The sequence below is a fragment of the Xyrauchen texanus genome, chromosome 7 (genome assembly GCF_025860055.1).
Source record: "Xyrauchen texanus isolate HMW12.3.18 chromosome 7, RBS_HiC_50CHRs, whole genome shotgun sequence".
Lineage (NCBI taxonomy): Eukaryota > Metazoa > Chordata > Actinopteri > Cypriniformes > Catostomidae > Xyrauchen > Xyrauchen texanus.
In genome coordinates, this window is record NC_068282.1 from 31,167,155 (window position 1) to 31,193,130 (window position 25,976).

The 25,976-nt window shown below is 42.5% G+C and overlaps 1 protein-coding gene across 2 annotated transcripts in view; it reads right to left on the bottom strand.

Moving 5' to 3' along the window:
• Positions 1 to 25,515, bottom strand: part of LOC127647045 (phosphoinositide 3-kinase regulatory subunit 5-like) — a 41,926-nt gene extending 16,411 nt beyond the window's left edge. Inside the window, exons 1-6 of one of the 2 annotated variants that reach the window (XM_052131111.1) lie at positions 25,295 to 25,515; positions 15,762 to 15,872; positions 7,051 to 7,151; positions 6,690 to 6,758; positions 6,065 to 6,203; positions 5,656 to 5,725 (exon numbers count right to left, since the gene is read on the bottom strand). In XM_052131111.1, the coding sequence (XP_051987071.1) occupies positions 5,656 to 5,725; positions 6,065 to 6,203; positions 6,690 to 6,758; positions 7,051 to 7,151; positions 15,762 to 15,861 (479 nt within the window). In that variant the 5' untranslated portion in view covers positions 15,862 to 15,872; positions 25,295 to 25,515. Of the gene's footprint in view, positions 1 to 5,655; positions 5,726 to 6,064; positions 6,204 to 6,689; positions 6,759 to 7,050; positions 7,152 to 15,761; positions 15,873 to 25,294 lie in introns of those variants that run through there. The other variant, XM_052131112.1, reaches the window with a different exon arrangement.
• Positions 25,516 to 25,976: the final 461 nt, after the last annotated feature.

Consider the following 25,976-nt stretch of genomic DNA (forward strand, 5'->3'; position numbering starts at 1 on the left):
AGAGACACATTACCAACCTAGATTTTGCAGTGCAAAGTAAAATCCCAGTCATCGAATATCACTTCGCGAAACATGTGCGCCAAACCATTGTGTTCAACGACCTCCCAGCACTGATCAACTGTGACAGAACAGTTGATGTCCTGTGGGAGCTCTCACTGAACTTCAAACAACAAACCCCAGGGTGGCAGGGAATGATGCATATCATTCATCAAGGACTAGAACATCCAGGCCAATCATCAGTTGTGTTCCTGCCAATGATTGACCTGTACTCTGGAGACAAAACGTGTATTTTGTCCACCTTGGATTTTGTTTGTGGCCTGGCTATCAAACGCAGTGCTCCATCCATTATTACGTTTGATCAGCCACTGTACTGGAAAGCAGCAGAGATGATCATGGATGCACCACAGAGTAGTCCCCTGAAAAGCATAGTCTTAATGCTTGGAGGTTTTCATACTTTTATGAACCTACTTGGTGCAATAGGCACACTGATGGAAGGCACAGGACTCAGGAACATTATGGAAGTCGTCTATGGATCAAATGCCGTCCAGAACATGATGACTGGAAAGTCAGTGCAAAGAGCTTTTCGTGGACATTTGCTGGTGGACAGATGTCTCAATCACCTGGTTGTGTCAGAGCTGCAGGAGGATGACTCACAGTTTGAGTCATTGGTGAACCAAGCTGGAGAGATGTACTCATCCATGGTAATGAAAGAAACAAATTTGGAGAGTGCTGCAGCATCAGATATGCTGAACCATATCAAGGAAAAGGTGGACACGAAGAGGGCAGACCTTAGCACAAGGTCAAAAACCAGCCGGCTGTGGGTAAACTATCATAAGATGCTGCAGACAGCTCGAGCTCTGATTAAACAGATCGTACAGGATCTTCGAAGATGCATTGCACGCAATGTTGGACTGTCTGCCAATATTTGCTGCCGCTGGGCACTGCAACTACCTGAAATCGGCATATTTATACCTCCAAGAAATGTGCCAACTCGAGACCAGACACCCTGATGTACATGAGAAGTTTTCCAGGGGTTTCCATGTGATCCGCCGCAGCAACCAGTACTGGGCAGGCCTTAGCTCTGACCTTGTCATCGAGCAGACATTGATGCGATCCTTGAAAACCAGTGGAGGCTTGACCCATGGAAGTGGAATGACTGAAGAAATGCGAGCATTGTGGACCATGTCTACACCCATCACATCTGAATACAACAACGCCATGCAGGAATTCAATGACCTCACCTACATGACCAGTGAGCAGCATAGAGAATCCTCAGAAGCAAGAATGAAAAGAGATCACTCTGATCTAGAAAAGATCAAGGAAAAGCTTAGCATTTACACACCATTCTCTCCAGACCCATCTCTGAGAAACATTGTAACTGGTGTTGTTGCCAAAGAGAAGGTGAATGTGCATGAGTTTGAGACTGTTGGCAATGAGATCATTGAAAAGATGATTGGAAAACCAGTTTTTGGAATATCCTTCAAACAGAAAGACCGAGCAAAAACCCTTGCAGATGACTCCACCATCAAAGTTGCCCAAGACCGAACCATTGATCCTTCTTTGCTGTTCCAACGGTTCCTGATCATGTCGAAAACTGAACAGTTTTCACTGGAAGATGTAATGAGCTATGAGCTCTGCTCATTTCCTGCAGCCCTGTTCGAAGGAAAGGAAATCTTCCGTAAAGCCAATAAGCCCCTACTAGCGCAGGCAGTCACTGAGTTCTCAAGCAAGAAATCTAACAAAACTGTCCTGGATTCCATCCCACCAACTGAGCATTATGTCCTTGACGGTGGCTCCCTGGTTCACCGCTTGGCATGGAAAAAGGGTGACAGTTACGGTGCCATTGCACAGTCATATGCAGACTTTACCATACGCCATTATGGTAAAGCAACAGTCGTTTTTGTTGGTTATAGCGAAGGTCCTTCCATCAAAGACAATACGCATCAGAGACGTGGTGAAAACACTCACCCCATTGTTAATTTCAATGCAGAGACTGAGTTTGTGGGAAGAAAGGATGATTTCCTTTCCAGATCTGCAACAAACGAGAACTGATCAATCTTATGACTGTGGAGCTGGAGAAGAAGGGCTGCACTGTTATTAATGCATCAGGTGATGCAGACGTGGACATTGTCAAAGCTGCAGTCAAGGCCTCAGAACATCAGCCCACAACCTTGATAGGGGAGGATACAGACTTACTCATTCTTCTACTCTACTATGCTGGGACGAATAATAGAGGCCTCTATTTTCGTTCAGACAAGTCCAAAGCAACTAAAGTGTACAACATCAGTGAGATGAAACAAGTCCTGGGTACTGACTTGTGCTCCCAGTTGCTGTTTATTCACGCCTTCACAGGATGTGATATAACTTCACGCATTTTTAGTGTTGGCAAACAGACAGCATTCCAGAAACTTGTGAATGGTGAATCAACCATCCAGTCCTGTGCAAATGTGTTTCTGCTCCCACATCAAGCAAGGAATGTCATAGAGGACTATGGGACCAAGGCAATGGCAGTGTTGTTTGGCGGAAAGAGTACTGATTCACATGCCTCTTTGCGCTACAACCTTTTTAGCAAGAAAATCGTTACCGCCAAATCATTTGTTACCCCAGAACGTCTGCCTCCAACTGAGTCCTCAACCAAATACCACTGCCAAAGAGTTTACTTCCAGATCATGGTGTGGATTGGAAAGGAAGGTGACATGAACACAGTGGATTGGGGATGGAAACTGCTGGACAACGGGTTCCTGCCAGTTATGACCAGTAAGACTGCTGCCCCAGAATGCCTCCTACAGATGATCCACTGTAATTGCACAACTGCCTGCCGAACACAATGGTGCAGTTCTGCCCTACAAAGGCAAAACGCCGTAACATCATGTTTGGTCAAAAATGAGTTAATGTCATTTTTGGGGTATTCAAGACCTCCTTTATCATGTGAATAAATATCGTGAGTCAATTTGATTGTTTTAACGAGAAATTAAAGGGCTATGACAACCGTAACATCCAAAACCATACGAGAAACCACAGCAGAACGCCGTAACAGTTGTTCCGGCACGCTGAAGTTGAGTTTAAGGTGTTCTGACTTTGTTTCGCCTGGCATCAAGAGAGATGTTACGGTGCCGCTGTGATGTTACTGTACTCTGGCTTTGTCATACTGTCAAAGATTACCGCTCTTTTATTGTCACCAAACCGCGTAACATACACGCGACACATCTTTGAAATAAAGTGTAGACTGCCGACTGCTTGTTTGTATTATTACTCTGTGATAGCAATGTGATAGGGCGATGGTTCAGATCTGTCAATGTCAGTGACAGCCCGGAGCTAGCTAAATTTAATCGGTGTCACGTAAATTAGCGCTAACGTTGACGCTGACGCTCGCCTCACATCAGATGCTGAAAACCAAATATTAAATACAGAGGCATCCTACCTTTTCATGCAATCCGATATAATCCATAGAAGATATAATCCATAGCAATGCACGTCATCTGCTGTATCCACAACAATCCATACGTGTTTGAGCCATATTTCCTTCTTGCAGGTGTTCACGTCAGATTTTACAGATATACGCTAGCGTCCGTACAAAGTAGGCTAACCTAAATAGTAAAAGTAATTCCAACTTTTTTCGGTATACTCTGTCTATATTATCTCAGAATTAAAAAGTAGTAATCCAAGTCAAGTTCGTTGACTGAGCATCTTGAGCAGTTTGGTGGCTCTTAACCCTTTAACTGTCACCCCTCCTCCTTTTTTCGCATAGACATGAAAATCACTATCCAAACTTAAATGGTTGTATTTCAAGAATGCTTTGTCATATATACCTATGGACAAGTTGTGTTCCAAATTTTAGGTTGATATCTCAAAAATTAGCTTTCAGTAAGATTTTATTTGGAGCAGTAAAAAACTTGGAATGAGCAGTCTCTAATCTCTAATGTATTGGTCTAATGTTTAATTAATTATTACTCTATATCTTGCATTTAAATACATATACCTTTGTATTCAATTATAACTAATTATCTTTATTGTGAAAATATGTATTGTATTTATTCATACTGTACGTACTGTACTGCAAAGTAACTTATCTGTTATACTGTTTAACGGTGTTAGTGTTGCCGCACTATCCTGATCATTATAGCACTAAATAGGAACAACCAAAGGTCTTCTATATAATTTAAAACAAATACCATGATGACTAGACCTTGGTTAAGTGTTCTTATAATGGATGTAAGTATGGTGAACAGCAAGTAAATATTGATTATATGTCAGTTACGGCCTTTTGCCTTTGCATGACTCCTGATTTTTGGCACATGATACAAAGGCAGAGTACATTAACTGCCAAACAAGGGTCAAAGGTCAATTTTGAGCTCAAGATTTTTTGCATGCAAACATTTCTTCTGTATAGCAACTAGTTGTGAAATTTTGGGAGTCCTACCTATAATACTTTTGTCTGGACAAAACAGAAACTTTAAAGTCATTTTTCTCAGTTTCACACTCTAGTGAGTTAAGGTCTTTTGCTTTTGCAGGGCAGAGTTGCAGGGCATATGGACTACCATGCATGCCTGCATGTGGACCATGTCAAGTTGGGAATTGTGAGAATCACTATAATCAACCTCTATGGGAGGAAGAGTGTGACGACTAATGGTAAATCTAGTGAAGGTCACAGTACAAAAAAAGTATAAAAAATAAACCAGAAGAGGAAACAACTGAATACAATAGAAAAAGATATGTATAAATAAAAAGTATTAAAAATATATAAAAAACAAAAGGCAAAAAAAAAAAAAAAACGCATTATAAAAAATATTAAAAAAATATAAAAAAAATAAAACACACAAAAATAAAATGGGTTAGCGGTACTGAGCCTTCACGTGGCAGCCCTGTTTTGACTAATTTTACAGTGCCACACAGTTCTAATGAATTTATTCATTATTGGAATCAAAAGAATGGTTATGAACCACAGGAACCACAGAAACCACCAACACTAGGCAAAACGATATGAGAAAGGAGAAATATGCAATTACTTAAGGGAAATTGTACTTATTTTTCACATAAATATGCTTGTAACCAATTGCTTTAATATATAATTGTACTTGAAGTCACTTATCTACCATGCAGATATGCTAATTATAATATTACATGGCCAAAACATGTATCAGGCACCAGTATTCCTGGTCTAGGAGGAATACAAAGGAGTAATGGTCATTTTAAGGACCTGACGGCCGCCATTTTGAAAATGGGGCCTTTCTTGGAGTCAAACTTTGGTAAACTTTTAGTATGTTTTTAAGTACATCTGATATCACTGTAAACCACTGATAAACCATTTGTTAGAATTTTTTTGGGGTCAAGCCATATGAGCTGCTGACTATGACAACATTTTCATTTTTGGGTGAGCTATTCCTTTACATTTCACACAGACGATCTCATGGTCTTAAAATAACTAATCATAACGTTTATGGGGGGTATATTCAGATTTTGCGGCCAGTGTCACAATAACATGCAGGCTTATAAAATCTAAATAAAACACCTGTAAATAAATATAACAAATAAAGTCTCAAGTCTGAATATCCAAGAACTGAAACAGGAAGCAAGACGTGAAGACAGCAACCACAAAGGGCTGAGCAATAACTGACAAAACAGGATTTCCTCCTGCTTCTGTGGAAACACACTCACATGATCTTAGAACGCTGACTGGAGGTGGCCAGGCCTTGTTCCTCTCTCACCAGTCTGTGGTACGAAATTCCTGATACAGGCAAACACACACGTGCATAAACAGACAAGAACACAGTGTTTCATCAGATATCAGCCTTAAGTAACAGATCAGAAACTCAATTCATTGACGTTAGAGTACATGTTAAGTAATATTTTAGGTACTGCCATTAAAACACATAGACAAGTGACAGAAAATAGCTGCAATGCTTCTTGAAACCACTAAGAGGCAGTATGTGACTGAACTATTTCTGATCAGCTGTTTGGGCCGAGATTACGAAACTAGTGGTCAGCTGCTAGATAATGACTGATAAAAGCAACTAAAATGTGTATTTGGTTGTTTAAGTGTATATTGTGCATATCTGTGTGCTACCTGGAGCTCTAAGCTCTTGATTTAAAGTAGAGAGCAGGTTACGACACACGCTACAGTAGGGTTCAGGCCATGCTAGAAAGCCATGGAAGACTTCACAAGCTTCTGTAAGAATCTCTCCAACAGATGGACAGCGTGGAATCTGCAAGAGAAAACAGAGAAATCTGTACATTCACTCACACCAGTCTCTGGGTGACTGAAAAGGGCCAAAAAAGACAGGCTCATTCTCTCATACATTTCAATAGAGGCTATGTTCATGGGTATACATTAAATTATTTGGGAATGTTCACATGTCCCTGTGGCATGATATGCCATACTCCCCTTTAAAATTTTAAAACAGCATGTGGTTATTTTGGTTATTTATTTATTTTGGAAGATTAAGATTATGACCTCAAATTCATTGGCAGATCACACAGAATATTTGTACTTTTAAAAATTAATTTGCCACACTGGATGACCATATAATACGAACTTGAAGGCAAAAGGATGAAATATTTTATGTTAACTACTGTTATATATACAAACATAATTACTTTTTAAGATAATTAAGATAAGTAGGATCCCAATTTCATTAGTTAATTTTCAAACTCATTCTTCAGTTATCAACCCAGTGTTCATTAATCTTTACCTGCAGGAGTGTGGACTCAAACATTAGAGCCAAGGGGGCCACGAGTTCATAATGACACTGCTTCTGAACCTGAAATACCATAAAGAGAGGGGGAAAAATCATCAAACAACAAACCTGCATGGTATCCTTGACCACATGATGCATATAAATTAATGAGTTCATTACTGCTGAATCTATAAATGTTGATTGCTTTAATTATAAATAAATGTTGTAGCAAAGATTAGATGCAAACTGTTCTATCATAAAATGTAAAAACCACAAGGGGGCACTCAATTCTTTAAGGAATTATATAGCAGCACCACAATTTCTGCCGAGTCTATCAACAATAGCATGTTATTCTGTAATGGGTGCATCTACTAACCTCTCTGGCTTTTCTGAGAATTTGCTGTAGAAGGATGAGAAGATTCTCTGGGTCTCTCTTTACGAGCTCCTCTAGAGTCCAACGGTTCATACACCAACCAGCTGTAAAAACATACAAACACGCATAGATATACAGTACATGCATTAGAAACCTAATTGTGAAACTAGGCCAATGGTGCATGGGTTATCCCTCAGATGAAGATGATATCTAGTAAACAAGTCCCCAGTAGTACACATGTAACCACTGCAAGCCACAAAAAAACACCAAATGAATCAAGCAGAGACAGTGTTGGGTAAGTTATCGAAAAATTGTAATCGACTACAAATTACTAATTATTTCTATAAAATTGTAATCAGCTTACTTATTATTTTACTTTTAAGTTACTTTCTAAAACCCTTTTCCGCTTAACAAATTCAAAAAAATGTCTATATTTCTTCCTTGTTCATTGTTACACACAAGTCATACACTCAGCACCTCACATTTCTCCTTCACAATGCGTTGTTACAGGGCCATAGTTCATGTAGTCTACACAAATAATATATTAAAAATAAGCATATCCCTATAATGTACTTAAAAGTAATTAAATAAAATGAAAGTCATTAACTATAATTGGATTTCAAGAATTTAAAATGTAATGCATAACAATTTTTTTTTTACTAAATGTAATTAGATTACAGTGACTAATTATTTTTGTAATTGGATTACACCCAACACAGAATAGATCACATGCATCAGTCAATCAGAACACACACATAAGTCAGGAATGGACTGGTTAATTACATGACAGCTTGAGTGATACTCTTAAGGCCCAAACCATACTCTATGCAAGAATGTGAATGCAGACGCACCTTGCTATGCAAGCTTGATTTCAAACGTCATTGCATAGTGAAATATGTCAGTGCTCAATTCATAACGCAAGTACGCACTGCATTTTCAGCGTTGCCACAAGGGTTGCTGGAGTGGATTTTCTTCTTTCAGTCAACAACTGTCATGGAGGACTCGTGCAGCAATTTGAGTTGAATCTTTTCCAAAAAATATATTTGACTTTGTGTCACCAGTCCATTCAAATAAACTTGTTTTTTCTCCGTGTCTCTCCGCACTCCTCAACAATCAACTCATCTACCACATACGGGCTACTTCTGAAAACATAGGCAGCTGATTTGCTGCCTAATCAGTTCATGGCTTAACTCACAGCTGTTTTAATGAATGGAACTCTTTAGAAAACTGGTCTCCAAACAGTTTGAAAAGCGCTTATTTTCATCCTGCCTCCATATAGAGCCTCTGAATGCAGCATTTTCCTGCTTTAAGACCCAGCATTGGTTTTGTAGTCATGCCTTAATAATCCATTGCCCCCTTGTGGTCTGGGGTTTGTAACTGCCAGAGCAACGCAAGCAGGGACCATGCCTTGGCCAAGTGCTCGAGTCTGCGTTTGCATACTTGCATGAAGTATGTTTTGGCCTTGAGTGGGGTCAAAGGGTTCACTGCTCTAAACTGTGTGAAATGTGCTACAGCTCTGATTGGCAATTTCAGAAAATAGATACTTCGACAGCATTGTGGTGTTAAATTTGAGAGTAGCTGGGTTAACAGATAAAATTGGTTAAGTAACAAAACTTCATAACGTTAAAAACACATTTAGCTCGGCTTGCTCTGCCTAAGACAAAAAACAAAACATAAACTGCAGCCCAGCTTTGCTGCTGAAGATCTGCTTCACACTAATGGGTCACACCAAAGGAAAGAGCAGGACTTAGTTTCCTGTCTAATTGAATAATACAAATAATACAATTCCTTGAACACATCTGAGAATAACATCTCTTCCCCTTCTGTCGCTCTCTCCACGTTGTGTCAGAGAAGCGACACTAGGGGTCTCTCTTGAGCGCCGATATTCACCTCTGGACTATGAAAAAAGGCCAATGAGAGTTGGCAACCAGTATTTGCATGTCCCGCCCCCGGACATACGGGTATTTAAGCGGAGCAAATACGGGAGTTCATTCAGAAAATTTCTTCGGAGCTGATGGTCGTGTCTGCAACTGCTGCGTGTACACACCGAGTTCCTGTTATCCCTCTGCTGCATGCTGTTGGATTCTATGGCGCACAACAGCGGCTTTCTCCTGTTTGCACGGCTGTGCATTCCTGCCCCTGAGGCATCGACAGTGCAGATTTAAAAACTCTCACGAGTTTTTCCCTAAAGAGTGATTTTATTTAAAAGAGTAATTTCCTCTAAAAGAGCAAAACACAGCGGCGTTGAGCGTCCTTTTAAGGACGGCGTCTTTATAAAGATGCCCTTCCGCCCCTGTGTTGTTCCTTGATGCGGTAGAGTGCTCTCCGCTTCCTACGGCAACAGGCGCTGTCTCGTGTGTCTGGGTAGCGATCACACCGAGGCTGCGTTTGTGGATGGTTCATGTTCTCGCTGCGACAACATGACCATGACAACGTTGCGGTCGCGGCTTGCTTACAACCGTGAGCAAGCCACTCCAGCCGCCCCCCCGTGTCGCTCCTTCTTCCCACAGGATTGAGGACGATGCGGCTGGCGATGGAGGCGATTTGGGGATGGCAGCGGGTGCAGCTCCGCTGGGTACGCCCCCTCGGACCACCAGCGCCCGACACGCTCGTTGATTCCCGTCCGTGCTCGAGGTAGCGGTGACTCGCCTCACAGCCAGTCGGCCGACCCTCTTGCGATGGAAGCAGATGAGCTCGCCGCGGCATCGGAGGGCGGGTTATCTGATGCTGAGGACTCCCCTGGGCTGCCGCTTTCGGGCCTGCACGCCCAGGCTGAAGCCGATGCACAGATGACGGACATGCTTTCCTGGGCAGCCGACAGCGTGGGCTTGGACTGGAACCCTCCATCCTCCCCACAACCATCACGGCTCGACGACTGGTTCCTGGGGTCTGAGCGCCGCTCACAACCTCGCCCCCCCGGTACCGTTTTTCCCAGAAGTGCATGACGAGCTGACGTCTTCATGGAGAGCACCCCTCTCCACTCGTCACATCGCCACAGGCTCGTCCGCCCTCGCCACCCTCGATGGCGGAGCGCGCCATGGGTACGAGGCGATTCCCCAGGTGGATAGGGCGGTTGCGATCCATCTATGCCCGGTACCCCTGCCACCTGGCGAGGTCGCCCGTACTCCCTTCCCGGACCTGTAGAATAACCTCCTCGCTGACAGCGAAGGCCTACAGCGCCACCGGACGCGCCACTTCCGCCCTGCATGCCATGGCTCTCCTGCAGGTCCACCAATCCAAGGCACTACGCGACATGCACGGGGTGGCCCTGATCCCGACGCGCTGCAGGAACTGCGCTCAGCGACCGACCTCGCCCTGAGAGCGGCGAAGGTCACAGCGCATAGCGCTTCGGGCAGGCGATGGCCACGCTAGTGGTCCAGGAACGTCAACTGTGGCTGAACATGGTCGAGATGCGTGAAGCTGACAAGACTCGCTTCCTCAACGCCCCTGTCTCCCAGTTCGGCCTCTTCGGCGACACCGTCGAGGACTTTGCCCAGCAGTTCTCCATGGTGAAGAAGCAGGCGGAGGCCATCTCTCACATCATGCCTCGCCGCCAAGCCTGCCGCCACGGCCCATGCCCGTCTGCTCGCCGAGGGCGTCCTCCCGTGACCAGAAGGCAAGCCCCTGCTCAGCCTCAACCGGGCCCAGCTCTCAGCCCCAGCGTCGAGCAAACCGCGGGAAGCGCCGCCCCTGTCTCACGGACCCCTCGAGGACCCGGAAGGCTCCCAGGCTCCTGAGACAACGCACCCAGAGCCCAAGGCGTTAGCTCCGGAGGTGGTAAGACCGCTCCGTCCCACGGTGGAGGGCGGGAGGAGAATCCTTTGTTTTTCATTTGCCCCTAACATGGGCTGCGGTACCCAAATTCTCAATAAAGAGCTATTTCCTTTGTCTCTGGGGCACATGGCCGCAAATGCCGTTCTCACGGCACTCTGCTTTCAGGCCTCAACAGTCCCGGCTCCATGGACGCGGTGTCCCGCCTTCAGCGCCACGACTGTTCCCGGCCAGCCGGTTCAGGCGAGTCCAGAGGGCGCCAACACCAGACCTCCTCCTCAGTCACGAACCCGCCCCCGCCGGGTGCGCGTGAGCAAGGTAAGTGCTTTGAGTTTATTCTCAGCGTCAGAGCCTCGGGGCGCCACGTTGCCTCCGCGCCGCGTTACCTGTTCCGCACCGCTCGCGAAGCCCGCCGGGTACATCCAAAAACCCGTCCCCTTGGTGCCCCTAGCACAGAGTTTAGAGGCGTGGCTTTCACTGCCCAACCCGTCATGCTGGCTGCACCGGACCATTCGACTCGGTTACGCAATTCAGTTTGCCAGGTCTCCGCCCCCCTTTGTGGGCGTACATTTTTCCGCAGTACACGGCCAACATGCCCTCTCCCTGCGCGAAGAAATCGCCTCCCTCTTATTAAAGGACGTGATAGAGCCTGTCCCTCCAACCGAAACGAAGGGTTTCTACAGCCCTTACTTCGTTGTACCCAAGAAAGGCGGCGGCTTACGACCAATCTTGAACCTGCGAGTTCTCAATTGGACCTTGTCCAAACTCCCGTTCAAAATGCTCACCCAGAAACAAATTCTATCTGGCGTCCGGCATCTAGATTGGTTCGCAGCGGTAGACCTGAAGGACGCGTACTTCCACGTCTCAATTCGCCCTTGACACCGCCCCTTCCTAAGGTTCGCGTTTGACGGCCAGGCGTATCAGTACAAAGTCCTCCCCTTCGGCCTGTCTCTGTCCCCTCACGTCTTCACGAAAGTCGCAGAGGCAGCTCTTGCCCCACTCCGAGAAGCCGGCATACGCATACTCAATTACCTCAACGACTGGCTCATACTGGCCCACTCCCGAGAGTTACTATGCGCACACAGAGACCAGGTGCTCAGCCACCTCAGCCGTTTGGGGTTTCAGGTCAACTGGGAAAAGAGCAAGCTCTCCCGGTCCAGAGCATCTCTTTTCTCTGTCTGGAGTTAGACTCAGTCCCAATGACAGCACGTCTCTCCAACGAGCGTGCTCAGTCAGTGCTGAAATGCCTCGCTTCCTTCAAGCCAGGCGCCGTGGTCCCGCTAAAACATTTCCAACAGCTCCTGGGGCATATGGCATCCTCAGCGGCAGCGCGCTGGGGTTGATGCATATGAGACCACTTCAGCACTGGCTCGGGCTCGAGTCCGAGGCGAGTATGGCACCGCGGCACGCACAACATAAAGTTACCTCTGCCTGCCGCCAAACCTTCAAACCCTGGACAGACCTCTGCTTCCTAAGGGCAGGAGTACCCTTGCAGCAGGTGTCCCGACGCGTTCTGGTCACAACCGACGCCTCCAAATTGGGTTGGGGCACCGTATGCAACGGGCGCGCAGCCGCAGGCCGGTGGAACCGAGGCCCGCTGCGCTGGCACATCAACTGCCTAGAGCTGCTGGCTGTTTTTCTGGCCCTGCAGAAGTTTCTTCCGTTAATTCGGAACAAACACGTCCTAGTCAGGACAGACAGCACCACGGTCGTAGCCTACATAAACCGCCAAGGCGGAGTACACTCCCTCCACATGTCACAGCTCGCCCGTCGTCTCCTCCTTTGGAGTCAGCAGCGACTGGAGTCACTGCGTGCCACTCACATCCCTGGCAACCTCAATGTGATAGCGGACACGCTGTCAAGACAAAGCTTGCCTGGCGGAGAGTGGAGGCTCCACCCCCAGTCAGTCCAGCTGATTTTGGACCGGTTTGGCAAGGCTCAGGTAGACCTGTTTGCCTCCCAAGAAACCTCCCACTGCCCGCTCTGGTATGCCCGGACAGAGGCTCCCCTCGGGGCAGACGCGTTGGCACACAGCTGGCCTGCGGGGCTGCGCAAGTACGCATTCCCCCCAGTGAGCCTTCTTGCACAGGTGCTATGCAAGGTCAGGGAGGATGAGGAGCAAGTCATTCTGGTAGTCCCTTACTGGCCTACCCGGACTTGGTTTTCGGACCTCACGCTCCTCACGACAGCCCCTCCCTGGCTGAATTCCCTGAGGAAGGACCTTCTTTCTCAGGGACGGGGCACGCTCTGGCACCCGCACCCAGACCTCTGGAACCTCCACGTCTGGCCCTTGGGCGGGATCACGGAAGATCTAGCCGGCCTACCACCGACCGTCATAGATACAATCAATCAAGCCAGAGCCCCTCTACCAGGCATCTCTACGCTCTAAAGTGGCGTCTGTTCGCGGACTGGTGTTCTTCCCGAGCCGAAGACCCGCAGAAGTGCGCAGTTAGGTCAGTGCTCGTGTTTCTTCAGGAGAGGCTGGAGAGGAGGCTGTCCCCTCCACCCTCAAGGTGTATGTCGCCGCTATCGCTGCCCACCACTGACTCCGATAGACGGCAAGTCTCTTGGTAAGCACGACTTAATCGTCAGGTTCCTAAAAGGTGCCCAGAGGATAACTTCCTCCCGGCCTAACCTGTTCCCCTCCTGGGATCTCTCGGTCGTCCTTACGGGACTCCAGAGACCCCCCTTCGAGCCGCTTGACTCAGCTGGACTCAGGGCCCTCTCTCTCAAGACTGCCCTGCTGATCGCGCTCGCTTCCAGCAAGAGGGTCGGGGACCTGCATGCGTTCTCTGTTAGCGACGCTTGCCTGGAGTTCGGTCCGGCAGATACTTTCGTGACTCTAAGACTGCGACCGGGCTATGTGCCCAAGGTTCCTACCATGCCCTTCAGGGATCAGGTAGTGAACCTGCAAGCGCTGCCCCGGGAGGAGGCAGACCCAGCCCTTTTCACTGCTGTGTCCAGTACGTGCTTTACGTATTTATCTGGACCACACACAGAGCACCAGACGCTCTGAACAGCTCTTCGTCTGCTTTGGGGGACAGCAGAAAGGGAAAGCTGTCTCCAAGCAGAGACTCGCCCACTGGGTTGTCGACGCCATTTCCCTGGCTTATCACACCCAGGCCATGCCCCCCCCCCTTGCGGGTCCGAGCTCACTCCACCAGGAGTGTTGTGTCCTCATGGGCACTGGCTAGGGGCACTGCCCTAGCAGACATTTGTAGAGCAGCGGGCTGGGCAACACCTAACACTTTTGCGAGATTCTACAATCTCCGAGTTGAGTCAGTATCGTCCCATGTTTTCTCAGGTACCGAGCCTGTAGAACTCGGTGGCACGCCCACGATCTGACCGGGTGAATCGCTTGCACCTAGCGCCCTTCCCTCTAACCAGGGGAAACAGTGCGCCTTCATTCCCAGGAGATCTCAGGTTTGGGACACTGGTCGATTCCTCCCTAGCCCTCGTGGGTCGCAGTTCAGTGGAGGAAATCGCTGACCCAAACCACTGCGGGTACCGCAAGCTACCCTGTACTGGTATAGGTGCTCCACAGGTAAGGCCTCCTTCAGACTCCCCCTGTGTGTAACACCACGGTTCGGTCACCTCTGGCGAGCTGACTCCCGTGTTTCCCTTAGGCAGTCATGGCTGTCTCGGCTGCCGTGCTGTATGTTCCCCCCTCTATGAGGCTGGATCCACCACCGCACCAACTTTTCCACATAGGCCCTAAGCAGGCCTCTGATGGTTTTGCCACTTAAACTTGCCTCCCCTCTCGGGTAGGCGTGGCCTCCGCAAGGTCTTCTCCGCCCTGGATAAGGGCTAAGACCCCCTTCCCTCAATGCGTGTAAGGGCCCCGGCCTTAGTTGCTCTATGAGAGAAAAGTGGCCCGGCCAGGCTTGGCCCGTTCCCAGGTTGGCGGCCAGCACCTTGTTCCCCTCCAGGGTAACGATAAGGAATCCTGATGGCTTAAATGGGGCATTGGGGAAGGGTACGTGCAGCCTGATACAGTTGGTCGTCCTGCACGTAAGAATACCTGCTCGCTCCTGTATCAGCAGTTCACGTACACGGTTCAGCGCATGGCACTTTTATAAGTGGACTCCTAGTGTCGCTTCTCTGACACAATGTGGAGAGAGCGACAGAAGGGGAACGTCTAGGTTACGTATGTAACCTCCGTTCCCTGATGGAGGGAACGAGACGTTGTGTCTCCCCAGCCACGTCGCTGAGCCGAGCCACTGTTGTGGCCGGACCATTTCCGGCTCCTCAGAAAAATCCTGAATGAACTCCCGTATTTGTAAATACCCATATGTCCGGGGGCGGGACATGCAAATACTGGTTGCCAACTCTCATTGGCCTTTTTTCATAGTCCAGAGGTGAATATCGGCGCTCAAGAGAGACCCCTAGTGTCGCTTCTCTGACACAACGTCTCGTTCCCTCCATCAGGGCACGGAGGTTACATACGTAACCTAGACGTTTCTCTCTGATTCTATCAAAGGTGTCAAACTCTGCGGATCTCAAAGAAGTTAGAAAAACAACACTTTGGTGCTAACCAGTAAGAGGCAAGATAAGAAAAAAAATTGTCTGAACTTATTAGGTCTTCAGAGCAGCAACTATAAACAAGATTCTTTTTATGTTTTTCACACAGCAAATAAATAAAAAAAAGATTCAGAACACGCCACAGTGTATCACAGATATATTTGATGTCTTATAAGTTCTTCTGTATGAGCCCAGAAAGTACAAAAACAAAAATCATGTTTATTTATGAAAATGTGAGTTGTCCACATTGTAAATTCTGCAACCAAATTGGGGTGGGATAGTGTGGACACAGGCCACAACCCTGTCTGCAACATTAGCTCAACTGAAAAACTACAAATGTCAAAGGAAACATCTGCAATGAAGTCTAGCAAGGAGGCTCCTGTTAGCAAAGAGAAAACAAAAAACAAGTCAAGTGGCCTTACCATTCCAGGACTGTGTCAGATTTTCAGATGGCCGGAGTCCGTCCAGACATCTCTCTAGAGCGTGCTGGATCCGGTCCTCTGTGCACGAGGTGTACTGCATCTTGACTGTACCTATAAAGAAGCATAAACACTAGTCACATCTATGCTGTAAAACTCAACCTGTTTTTTAAATAGGGAAGCAAAAGTTCACAGCACACACTGCATCCTTTATATGACCTGTAATTGTGATACTGAGAAGATATTATGTAAGACAGGGGCAACATCTTCCTTTTCTTTAAATTAAAATGTAAAGAATTTCAATCAGATCAGTCAAAATTATAATATGCTGTATTTTATTACAGAAGATAGGGCCTTTATTTCCAATGCCACAGTTACATATATTGTGCAACCTAAATAATTTATCAATATATATTAATATATTTTATTTATAACATTTTACAGTAAGGTTTTAACAGCATAAACTAATCTTGGTTACTGTTCATTCATAAAAATTCAGTTGTTTATAATTAGTTCTATTTAGTTATTAATATGCATGAATTAATGTTAATGTATACAACTTTTAAACTTAAACATCTATTAGTATTTTTTTTTTTATTAACACTAACCAAGTTTAATAAGCAGTGTTAAGTATTGTTCATTGTAAATTCATGTTAACTATTTTAAATGAATACAGCCTTATTATAGTGTCACCACTATATAATTTCAGATAATGAAATCTGCATAGACAAGCACACGCACACCCTCTGTATGGATAAAGGGCTCTTCTCCATTCAGGGAAATAAACACACAGCATCCTTTGCATATCAGTAAACGTCATTGTCATTTAGGAAAATGTCCTTCCTTGTGTCAAAGAATTTCAAGAGAATTGTAAGGTTTAGGGATTATCAGGGGGATTTCACGACTGCCAACTGTTTGTTTTCCTTCATGATAACTTTTTAAATGCCTGATATATTAGAAGTATGGCACCTGTCATGTAGTAATAAACAACACCATGTTAGTTTGTGGACAGCCAATGAAGAAGTTTGGGAATTAAGTGCAATGGGAAGCTTAAGGAAAATAGAAAAAACCATGCAGATGAACACATATTTGAGGTGCAAAATCTTAATAGTCCTATTCTAAGATAAACTTCTCCAATACAGCTAAGTGAGAGGAGTCATGACATTAAAACAAGAAGAGAAATAGAGAATTCCTCTTCCAATAAACTAATTTCCCTAAATGCAAAAAACAGCATATGGTGGAAGTTTTATCTCAGTGAGTCACACACCAGTGAAAGTTTGAAATGTGCAATAACTTCCACTTGTTCGGCTGAAGGTTTCAATTTTGGCTTACATGAGTTGTTTTAAAAATGCAGCTGTAGCAAATATAGATAGAATCTTAAGAGTAACACCATTATAAATATCAAACTACTTTCACAGTCTTGTAAAAACAAAAAATGTTTCTGCTGGTGATTTGTTAATTTATATTTATTGGGCTGGGAAAATCAACTATTAAGATGTTCAGGGCATTAGCTTATACATGTATCACTAAATCATCCAGAGGGTAATAATTATAAGAGTGGCTTATATTTGGCACCTGATGCATTTGTGCTTAAAAGTGACTCTCAAAACTTCCCCACTGTCAAAACAAAAATCCCCAAACACCACAAACCAAACATTCAGAGATTAACTAACCATGAGTCATTAAATCCAACAACCAAACACCACCGATATTATCCTCCCTGTGCTGATGAAAGACTAAGGTTACAAGCTTTACTTAGTTTGTTGAAAACACTCGTCCAATAAAATGCATCCAAAATAAAACTCACCCTCACTCACCAAACATCATGCAGCATAACAGGCTGAGCGCGTGGCCCATTGTGCGTCACTGGATTTGCATAAATAAAATTGCCCATATAAACAGAAAAGTGCTTCTGAATTTTGTGGAAATGTTCCATAACATATTTAAATAATAAATAATAATGGAAATAATTAATCTTGGTTTTGTATTAAATGTTGATTTAACTTAAAGGATTAGTTCACCCAAAAATGAAAATTCTCTCATCATTTACTCACCCTTATGCCATCCCAGATGTGTATTTTTTTTATATTTTTAAAAGAATATCTCAACTCTTTTGGTGCACACAATACAAATGGATGCCAACATTTTGAAGCTCCAAAAATCACAAAAGTCAACATAAAAGTAAACCACATCACTCCAGTGGTTTAATCAATGTCTTCAGTAGTGATATGATAGGTGTATGCAAGAAACAGATCAATATTTATATACATTTTTACAATAAATTCTCCTCCCTGCTCAATCAATTTCCACTTTATCTTTCACATTCTTCTTATTGTGTTTCACAGTCACATTTCATGATTTACATTCTTCATGCAACCTACTGGGCAGGAAGAAGAATGTTTTGCAAAAATTGACTTAAATGTTGATCTGTTTCTCACCCACACCTATCATATCACTTCTGAAGGTATGGATTTAACCACTGGAGATATGTGGATTACATTTATGCTGCCTTTATATGCTTTTTGGAGCATAAAAATGTTGGCACCCATTCACTTGCATTGTGATGACCTACAGAGCTGAGATATTTTTCTAAAAAGCTTCATCTGTGTTTAGTAAATACAAGAAAGTCATACACATCAGGGAAGGCATGAGGGTGAGTAAATTATGAGATCATTTTCATTTTTGGGTGAAGTATTCCTTTAAGCCCTTAATGTCACAAATTATTATAATCTCAATCAGATGACTGCTTCTATTTTTTTCTTTTTATTCTGACAGCATAAAAAAGCAGAACAGTGTTGAAAATAGATGAAGCAGATTTCCTGTCCAATGCTCAGGGGCTTTTTGTCTGAGCAATTAAAATAGACACGATGATGTCATTGTGTTTGTCCACATAGCCCCAAGAGTAAATTGTTACAGTGTTACATTGTTAATGTAACAACATTCCAAGATACACATTATATATATATATATATATATATATATATATATATATATATATATATATATATATATATATATATATAATATACAGATCAGCCACAACATTAAAACCACCTGCCTAATATTGTGTAGGTCCCCCTCGTGCCACCAAAACAGCACCAACCTGCATTTCAGAAAAGTATTCTGAGATGCTATTCTTCTCACCACAATTCTACAGAATGGCCAGGTCAAATCAGTCTGGCCTTTCTTTGTTGACCTCTCTCATCAAATAGGCATAACTCTGCAGAACTGCCACTCACTGGACGTTATTTTGTTTTTGGCACCATTCTGAGAAACTTCTAGAGACTGTTGTGTGTGAAAATCCCAGTCCGGCAACAACAATCATTCATGTGATTTTCTAATCAGCCAATTGTGTGGCAGCAGTGAATTACATAAAATCACACAGATATGTGTCTTTTCTTTAAAAAAGCACAAATGTGGGTTACAGTGAGGCAGTTACAATGGAACTGAATGGGGCCAATCCGCAAACATTAAAACACTCAAAATTTTTTGCCATGACAATGTAATGTCAACAAACCATAAAACCCTAAAATGATGATTTAAACAATTTTTCTGCTCAAAAAATACATTCATTTTAACAGATGAATTAATGTAAGTGCTATTATAAAATTATTAGCTTCACATTTCTGTCCTTTAACCCTTCCCGAAATTTGGCCCCATTCACTTCTATAGTAAGTGCCTTACTGAAACCTCGGAATGTGCTTTTTTTTGCGAGGTTTCAGTAAGGAATTTGCGAGGGACGAGTCAAATTTTTTTTTGTGGTAATCAACATTATGCCACAAATGCTGTCGATTGAGTTTAACTTGTACTGAACACGGAATACTGCTTTACAGTTACCCTCACACATATTGTCAGTGTGGGTCACATGTTTTTTTTTTAAGATCAACAACAGGCCTGTGAGTGAAAGCAGCCTCATATTAGCCTTATGGAGCTGTATTGCAGCCTTGCCTGATTACCTGGAAGGAACTAATTCATCACAACTTATGACTGCCATTACCATTAGAAGGGTGAACAAAAAATCTAGGAACTCAAGTAGGCCAACAGCATCTATAAAAGTTACAACTTAAAGTGTTAAATTACTCTTTATTCAACCACACTGAATTTATTTGTGATTAAACTAATGAAAGAAATAAAGTTGAAACTATGAAAACTCAAAAATCAAGTACAAATGCTAGAAGATTATTGTAATGAGTCAAATGGATGGAAACAAATATGTTGTTATAATATAATGATTAAATCATTTTGTACAGTGTACAGTGGCTTCTGACCTTACCTTTAAGCCTCTATGTCAATACAAAAGTTTCCTTGTGGACAGTTTTGCATCAATAATCTGATTAGTGGCATAATGAAGGACTCAACTAGTGCAAAACAAGTAATCAATAGCCATCGTCAGTCAGATGCCTGTAGCCTTTTGTTCATTTTGCAACCTCTGAAAATGTGGAAGTGACATTGTTGACACGTAAAAGGATGTGCTCACATCCTCTTATATGAGAGGATGATTTCATCTGGGCAACACAAATACAATCCCAGAGAACTTCCTACATGAAGCAAAGAGGCACTTGAGACACAGACCGTGTACAGAATCAGTAAAAAGCTACTCAAGGCCTTTGCTTGAGGTCAATTATCATGAGCCAGAGATGATGTATTTAGAATTGAGACCCCAATTTTTATTCTAAAAATAAAACAAATAGAGGACAAACCTCCGGTATGATGTTCAAACCGTATTACTCAGCATCACTTGAGCGACCAAAGCAGCAAAATGCCACATATAGCCTTAATCAGACTCCAGAGTCTTACATTATTACAGTCTTACAGCGACATTACAAAGACAGGATGCCAAATTCCACATTTTAAGATCTTCTTCCTTGTTCTAAAGTGCAAGGTCATCTACAAAACCTCAGATCCTAACAACATCTTTGATGAGATACTCCTGAATACTTCAGAATCGTCATCTCAGCTGATTCATGCTCACCGTGACCCAGCGTGAGGGCCATCTCTGCTCTTTCTCCTGATCATAATTCCAACAGCCCTGTACAGGAAGGTTTCTTCTGATCTTTGCCGAGGAAACAGGTGTCGCTCCATTGTTGTGGAGCGATCGGCCACTGTGATAAACTCCCACACTAAGAGGGGGTCGATGCACATTGTGTGGAGTCTCTGATTGATGAGGACCAATATCCCTCATGTGCCTTCTACTGTGAGCCCAAAGTTCTCATACACATCCCTCCTGCCAATAAATATAAAGCCAAACTCCCCCTGCCATGATCGTTTTAGGAAAAAACAGCAGTTGAACAATGGTGACAATATTCAACAGTAAGTGCTTCCTTTTATATGTTGTTGCTGGCAAATTGGCCCAGTTAAGCAGGTACAGTAGGATGCAGGGATCTATAATAGAGCAATACCATGATGCTGATTTTCTCCTGTCTAGGCGATATTCCTTCCTTGTAACTTCCACTGGTACAATACCTGTGGGAACTTAACACTTGCCTCAGTTTCAGTGTAATGTTGTACAAAACAGTGAACTACAGACTTGTGTAAATTCGTTATGCATGCACAAAAATGTAAACGTCAGATTTAATTATTTTACTATTAAAGGTTGGTGAATCTTTTAGAGATGTATATACACCCAATTTGTAAATGTTCATCAATTAAGGATGTACATACCCATATTGTTAAATCCCTAAAGTTCTGTAAAGATGTTCTTTAATGTTCTGAAAATATATAGATACATCACAAATACAACATGCATCTTTAAATCACCAGTACCATGATATGTTCAAAACCCAGATATAGTTTGTTTGAATGGAATGTCTGTGTGTTTTGAGTGTTCTTTTTACCAGGATTGGGATAAGTTTGGTCAGAGACAGTTTAGCAGAGACTGACCACTGTATTAAAATGAATGGGAGAAAGTGGAATGGCCAATGAATGTAACAAAGAAAGTCCTGCCTTACAGGAAAAGAGTCCATCACCTTCAATATACAGACATCGCCTCTCAGTCAACTCGAGAATGCGCATGTGCATTAGCTGAACCAGCCTGAAAAATTGCATTTTATTTGTGTGACCTGAGCTAAAGAAGCACAATTTATACTATTGATACTATTGTTTATAAATTTTACAGCTAATTTTAAATATGCCCTTTGATTGTAATATTGACCGACCGTTTTGGAGATTTCTGTCTTTCCACATTCAAGTAGATAGGAACTGTACTTTTATGCTGCTCATCAACATAGAAAATAGCTGCCCAGCCTACACGGGAGCATTTCAGATATGGCCACTGAGTGGACTAATTTGCCTTGGGACTTTGGTTTGGTTTACAGAAACAACAGTGACAGTTCTAGGTATATGATAATGTGCAGCAGTCTACAGGTGAAAATGTTATTTCTGATGCAGCATGAACACAAAAAAAGTCAAATTAGCTAGAAACTCTTCTCATTAATAGTTGATATCATCCACTCAAAAACATGTTGACCATTTTACACTGGTGGCCAAATATTTTTTAATAATGTACAGATTTTGATGTTTCTGAAGGAAATTGGTACTTTAATTCACCGATGTGGCATTCAACTGATCACAACGTATAGTCGATACATTATTGATGTAAAAAACAGCACCATCACTATTTAAAAAATGTAATTTTTGATCAAATCTTGACAGCCCCCATTTCCAGCTGCCATCACTCCAACACCTTATCTTAATCATGCTAATTAATCATGCTAAATTACTAATTTGGTACTAGAAAATCACTTGCATTATATCAAACACAGTTTAAAGCTATTTGGTTCGTTAAATGAAGCTTAACATTGTCTTTGTGTTTTTTTTTTGTTTTTTTTTTTTTTGTTTTTTAGTTGCCACATTATGCAATAGACTGGCATGCCTTTAGGTCAATATTAGGTAAAACATTTTATAAAATAAGCTTCTTTCTCTAGAAACTTGTCAGGCAATCATTGTTTAGAGGTAGGATGGCTATACAATGCTTGAAATTGCCAAAAAACTGAGGTGTACACTACAATCTTCAAAGACAAAGGACAACTGGCTCTAACAAGGACAGAAAGAGATATGGAATGCTCAGATACAACTAAACAAGAGGATAAGTACATTAGAGTCTCTAGTTTGACAAATAGACACCTCACATGTCCTCAGCAGACAGCTTCATTGAATTCTACCCACTCAACACCAGTTTCATGTACAAGAGTAAAGAGAAGACTCAGGCGTTCAGGCCTTGTGTGAAGAATTGCAAAGAAAAAGCCACTTTTGAAACAGAAAAACAAAAAGAAAAGGTTAGAGTGGGCAAAGAAACACAGACATTGAACAACAGATCATTTGAACAAATTGTTATGGATCTTAACCCCATTGAGCTTATGTGGGATCATCTAGAGTGTAAGGTGCGTGAGAAGTGCCCGACAAGACAGCCACATCTATGGCAAGTGCTTACAGAAAGTGTGGGGTGAAATGTCACCTGAGTATCTGGACAAACTGACAGCTAGAATGCCAAAGTTCTGCAAAGCTGTCATTGCTGTACATGGATTATTTTTTATGAGAACTTTTATTTTTTATGAGAATTTTATCTTTTAAGTAGTTTAAAAAGTTCTGAACATATTTTTCAAATTGTAATAGTAATTTTTCACTTTATTAATGTCCTGACTATACATTGTGATCAGTTGAATGCCACGTTGGTGAATAAAAGTACCAATTTATTTACACAAGTGCAAAATCTGTACATTGTTCCAAACTTTTGGCTGCCAGTATATGTATAGCGTATGTACATAGTGTGTCATTAGAAGATATATATAGCAGAAATAATGGGCATTATATATTTGGAATGTAACACACATGTTTAAAGCTAGGTGTTTAAAGAGGTAAATACAGTGTGGAATATGAAATTGGCTGAAAAGATATGAGCCTGCTGTCATACAGACAGGAAGAGGTATAACGCAACGTTCAAATGAGACACTTTCCTGTCAGACATAACCAACTTATTCCACAAAGAAGCCACTTTCACTGCAAAATGTGACTCAAACCTAACGAATTCTGAACATAGAATAGCTGGCTGACCAACAGCACTAAACATTTTATAAATGCTTAGAAATACACAGCAGAATGTGACACTGGTGTAACATTCCTTCACAAAGTCACTGTGCTTGAATGCAGTTTTCGTGATTGTGTACAGTACAATTTTAGGTTGTATTTACAGTAAATACCAGTGGGTTTTTGTGTGTGTGTGTTTGTTTGTTTGTTAGTTTGTTTGTTTTTTTACTTAAGAGCTATTTGAAATGACAATACATTATTCTAACATTCCTACGGTTTGTGTCCAGTTGCAGTCACATTTTATGACCACAGGCTGTTCAAAAGCAATGTTACTTTTTTTTCCTGAAACACACACACTGATGACCATCATCAATGACCCCCAGCAATATTTAGCCCAGACATTACATTAACTGGAATCTAATCTAGACCGTTGACCTGTCATAAAACTGTCACAAGCTTGCAATTGTGCACACAGTTTGTGTTATTATACTTTTGATTTTGTTTACTGAGATATTTTAAAATATTCAACATTCATGTCACCTTTTATTTAACAATCTACTCTTGGTTTGGACTGAACAATAACGTATTTTTGCATTTCTGCCCGGTGTTTTAATTGCTGATGGACTAGCACATGAATCTAAAAAAACAAAATCTTCCTTGTGTATGTATTATTAGAGTTTCTGTCAAATGTTGTTTTTGCAAAAAAAAAAGGAGAAGTATCTCACTGCTTTAAAGCTGCTCTTCCAAAGTGACTTTGAACTCTTTTTCTTACTGTGTTATGATAGTAATGAAAATGAATATATCATTTGAATATTGTAGATGGTTAGGGAACTCTTCTGCAAGAGAAATACTGTTAGGGAACTCATCTGCAAATGAAATGTCTTTCTGTTTCACTCTGTCTCTTTCTCAGCTTAATCTACAGTACCTCATGTACCTCATATGATTCCATCATTATTTGGGAATATGTGTGCATTGCACAGCATGCACCAAACAATATGAGTGTGTCAGTGTAATGCCAAATTTCAAGCACAGGACTCTACGGAGATGTAACACCAGCAGAGCTGAAATAGTCCTAAAAGCCCTCAAATAAATACAATTTAATTATAACAACATTTGTTAATTAAACTGAGAAACAGTTAATTTAAAGCGATACAATGGAAAGCCTATGCAGTTATACAATATAAATTACATGGTATTACAACAAAAAAAGAGCACTGCATTACTGTATTACACACATATAAATGAATATCATTCAACTACCTTTCTCTGGCAAGGATTCAGAGCATCTGTTCTGCATGCCTCACTACACAAAATTGACTTCTGTAACATTCTTAAAATTCAATTAAAAGGGAGCATTTTGAGTCTTCACTACACTAGCTTATTAAAGTGAGCAGTTCACCTGCACATCATTTCCAATGTATGCCTTAAATTTGTCCTCTTTAGTTCTATTCTTTTCATGCACTAGATGAGCTCTAAAAAAAATGACTGTTATACACCAATTAAGCACCACATACCTGGAGATTTTAGCCCCTTCCCATGATTTTGTTGCCACTTAGCACTGTGCGGGGTGAGACAGAACTAGTGTCCTCGCAGCGTAATCCAGCACCCATTAATTTAAGATGAAAAGATGTGGAAATGTAACCACATCCTTCAGCATTTGATTAAACCAACCCACAAAGATGCCAAAACAACAGCAGCGACAACAGTAGTAGTCTTCAGCACGTCTGCTGCGCTGTTGTGCGACTAAACAGGAACTCAGAGAGAGAAAGAGCAGAACAACTCAAAGAGGAAGACATGCGCTCCTCTGATATGTGGTCATGAGTGGGAGGAGGTTTAACTTACACACATGGGCTTTGTTCTGTGATAGATGCCTTATTTTAGTTAATACTGTATGACCTGTGTTACTACATGCAATGAGTTGGCAATGCATGGTCAACAAGCTGACTTAAGAAAGGGCCAGGCTTTTTATTTGTTTTGATTTATGCCAGCACATGATTGGGATGAAATATTATTACTATTTACTTAAGTCAGCTTTGGTATTAAGTGATATTTACATAAACAGGTTTACTGTATGTAAGTAAGAATATGCATAAGAATGTTTTTGCTCCATTATCACATTTGAATCAATTTAGGGCCCTAAGGCCCTTTTTTTAAGGATTAATTCCTAAACTTGTGAATAATAAAACTGCATGATGT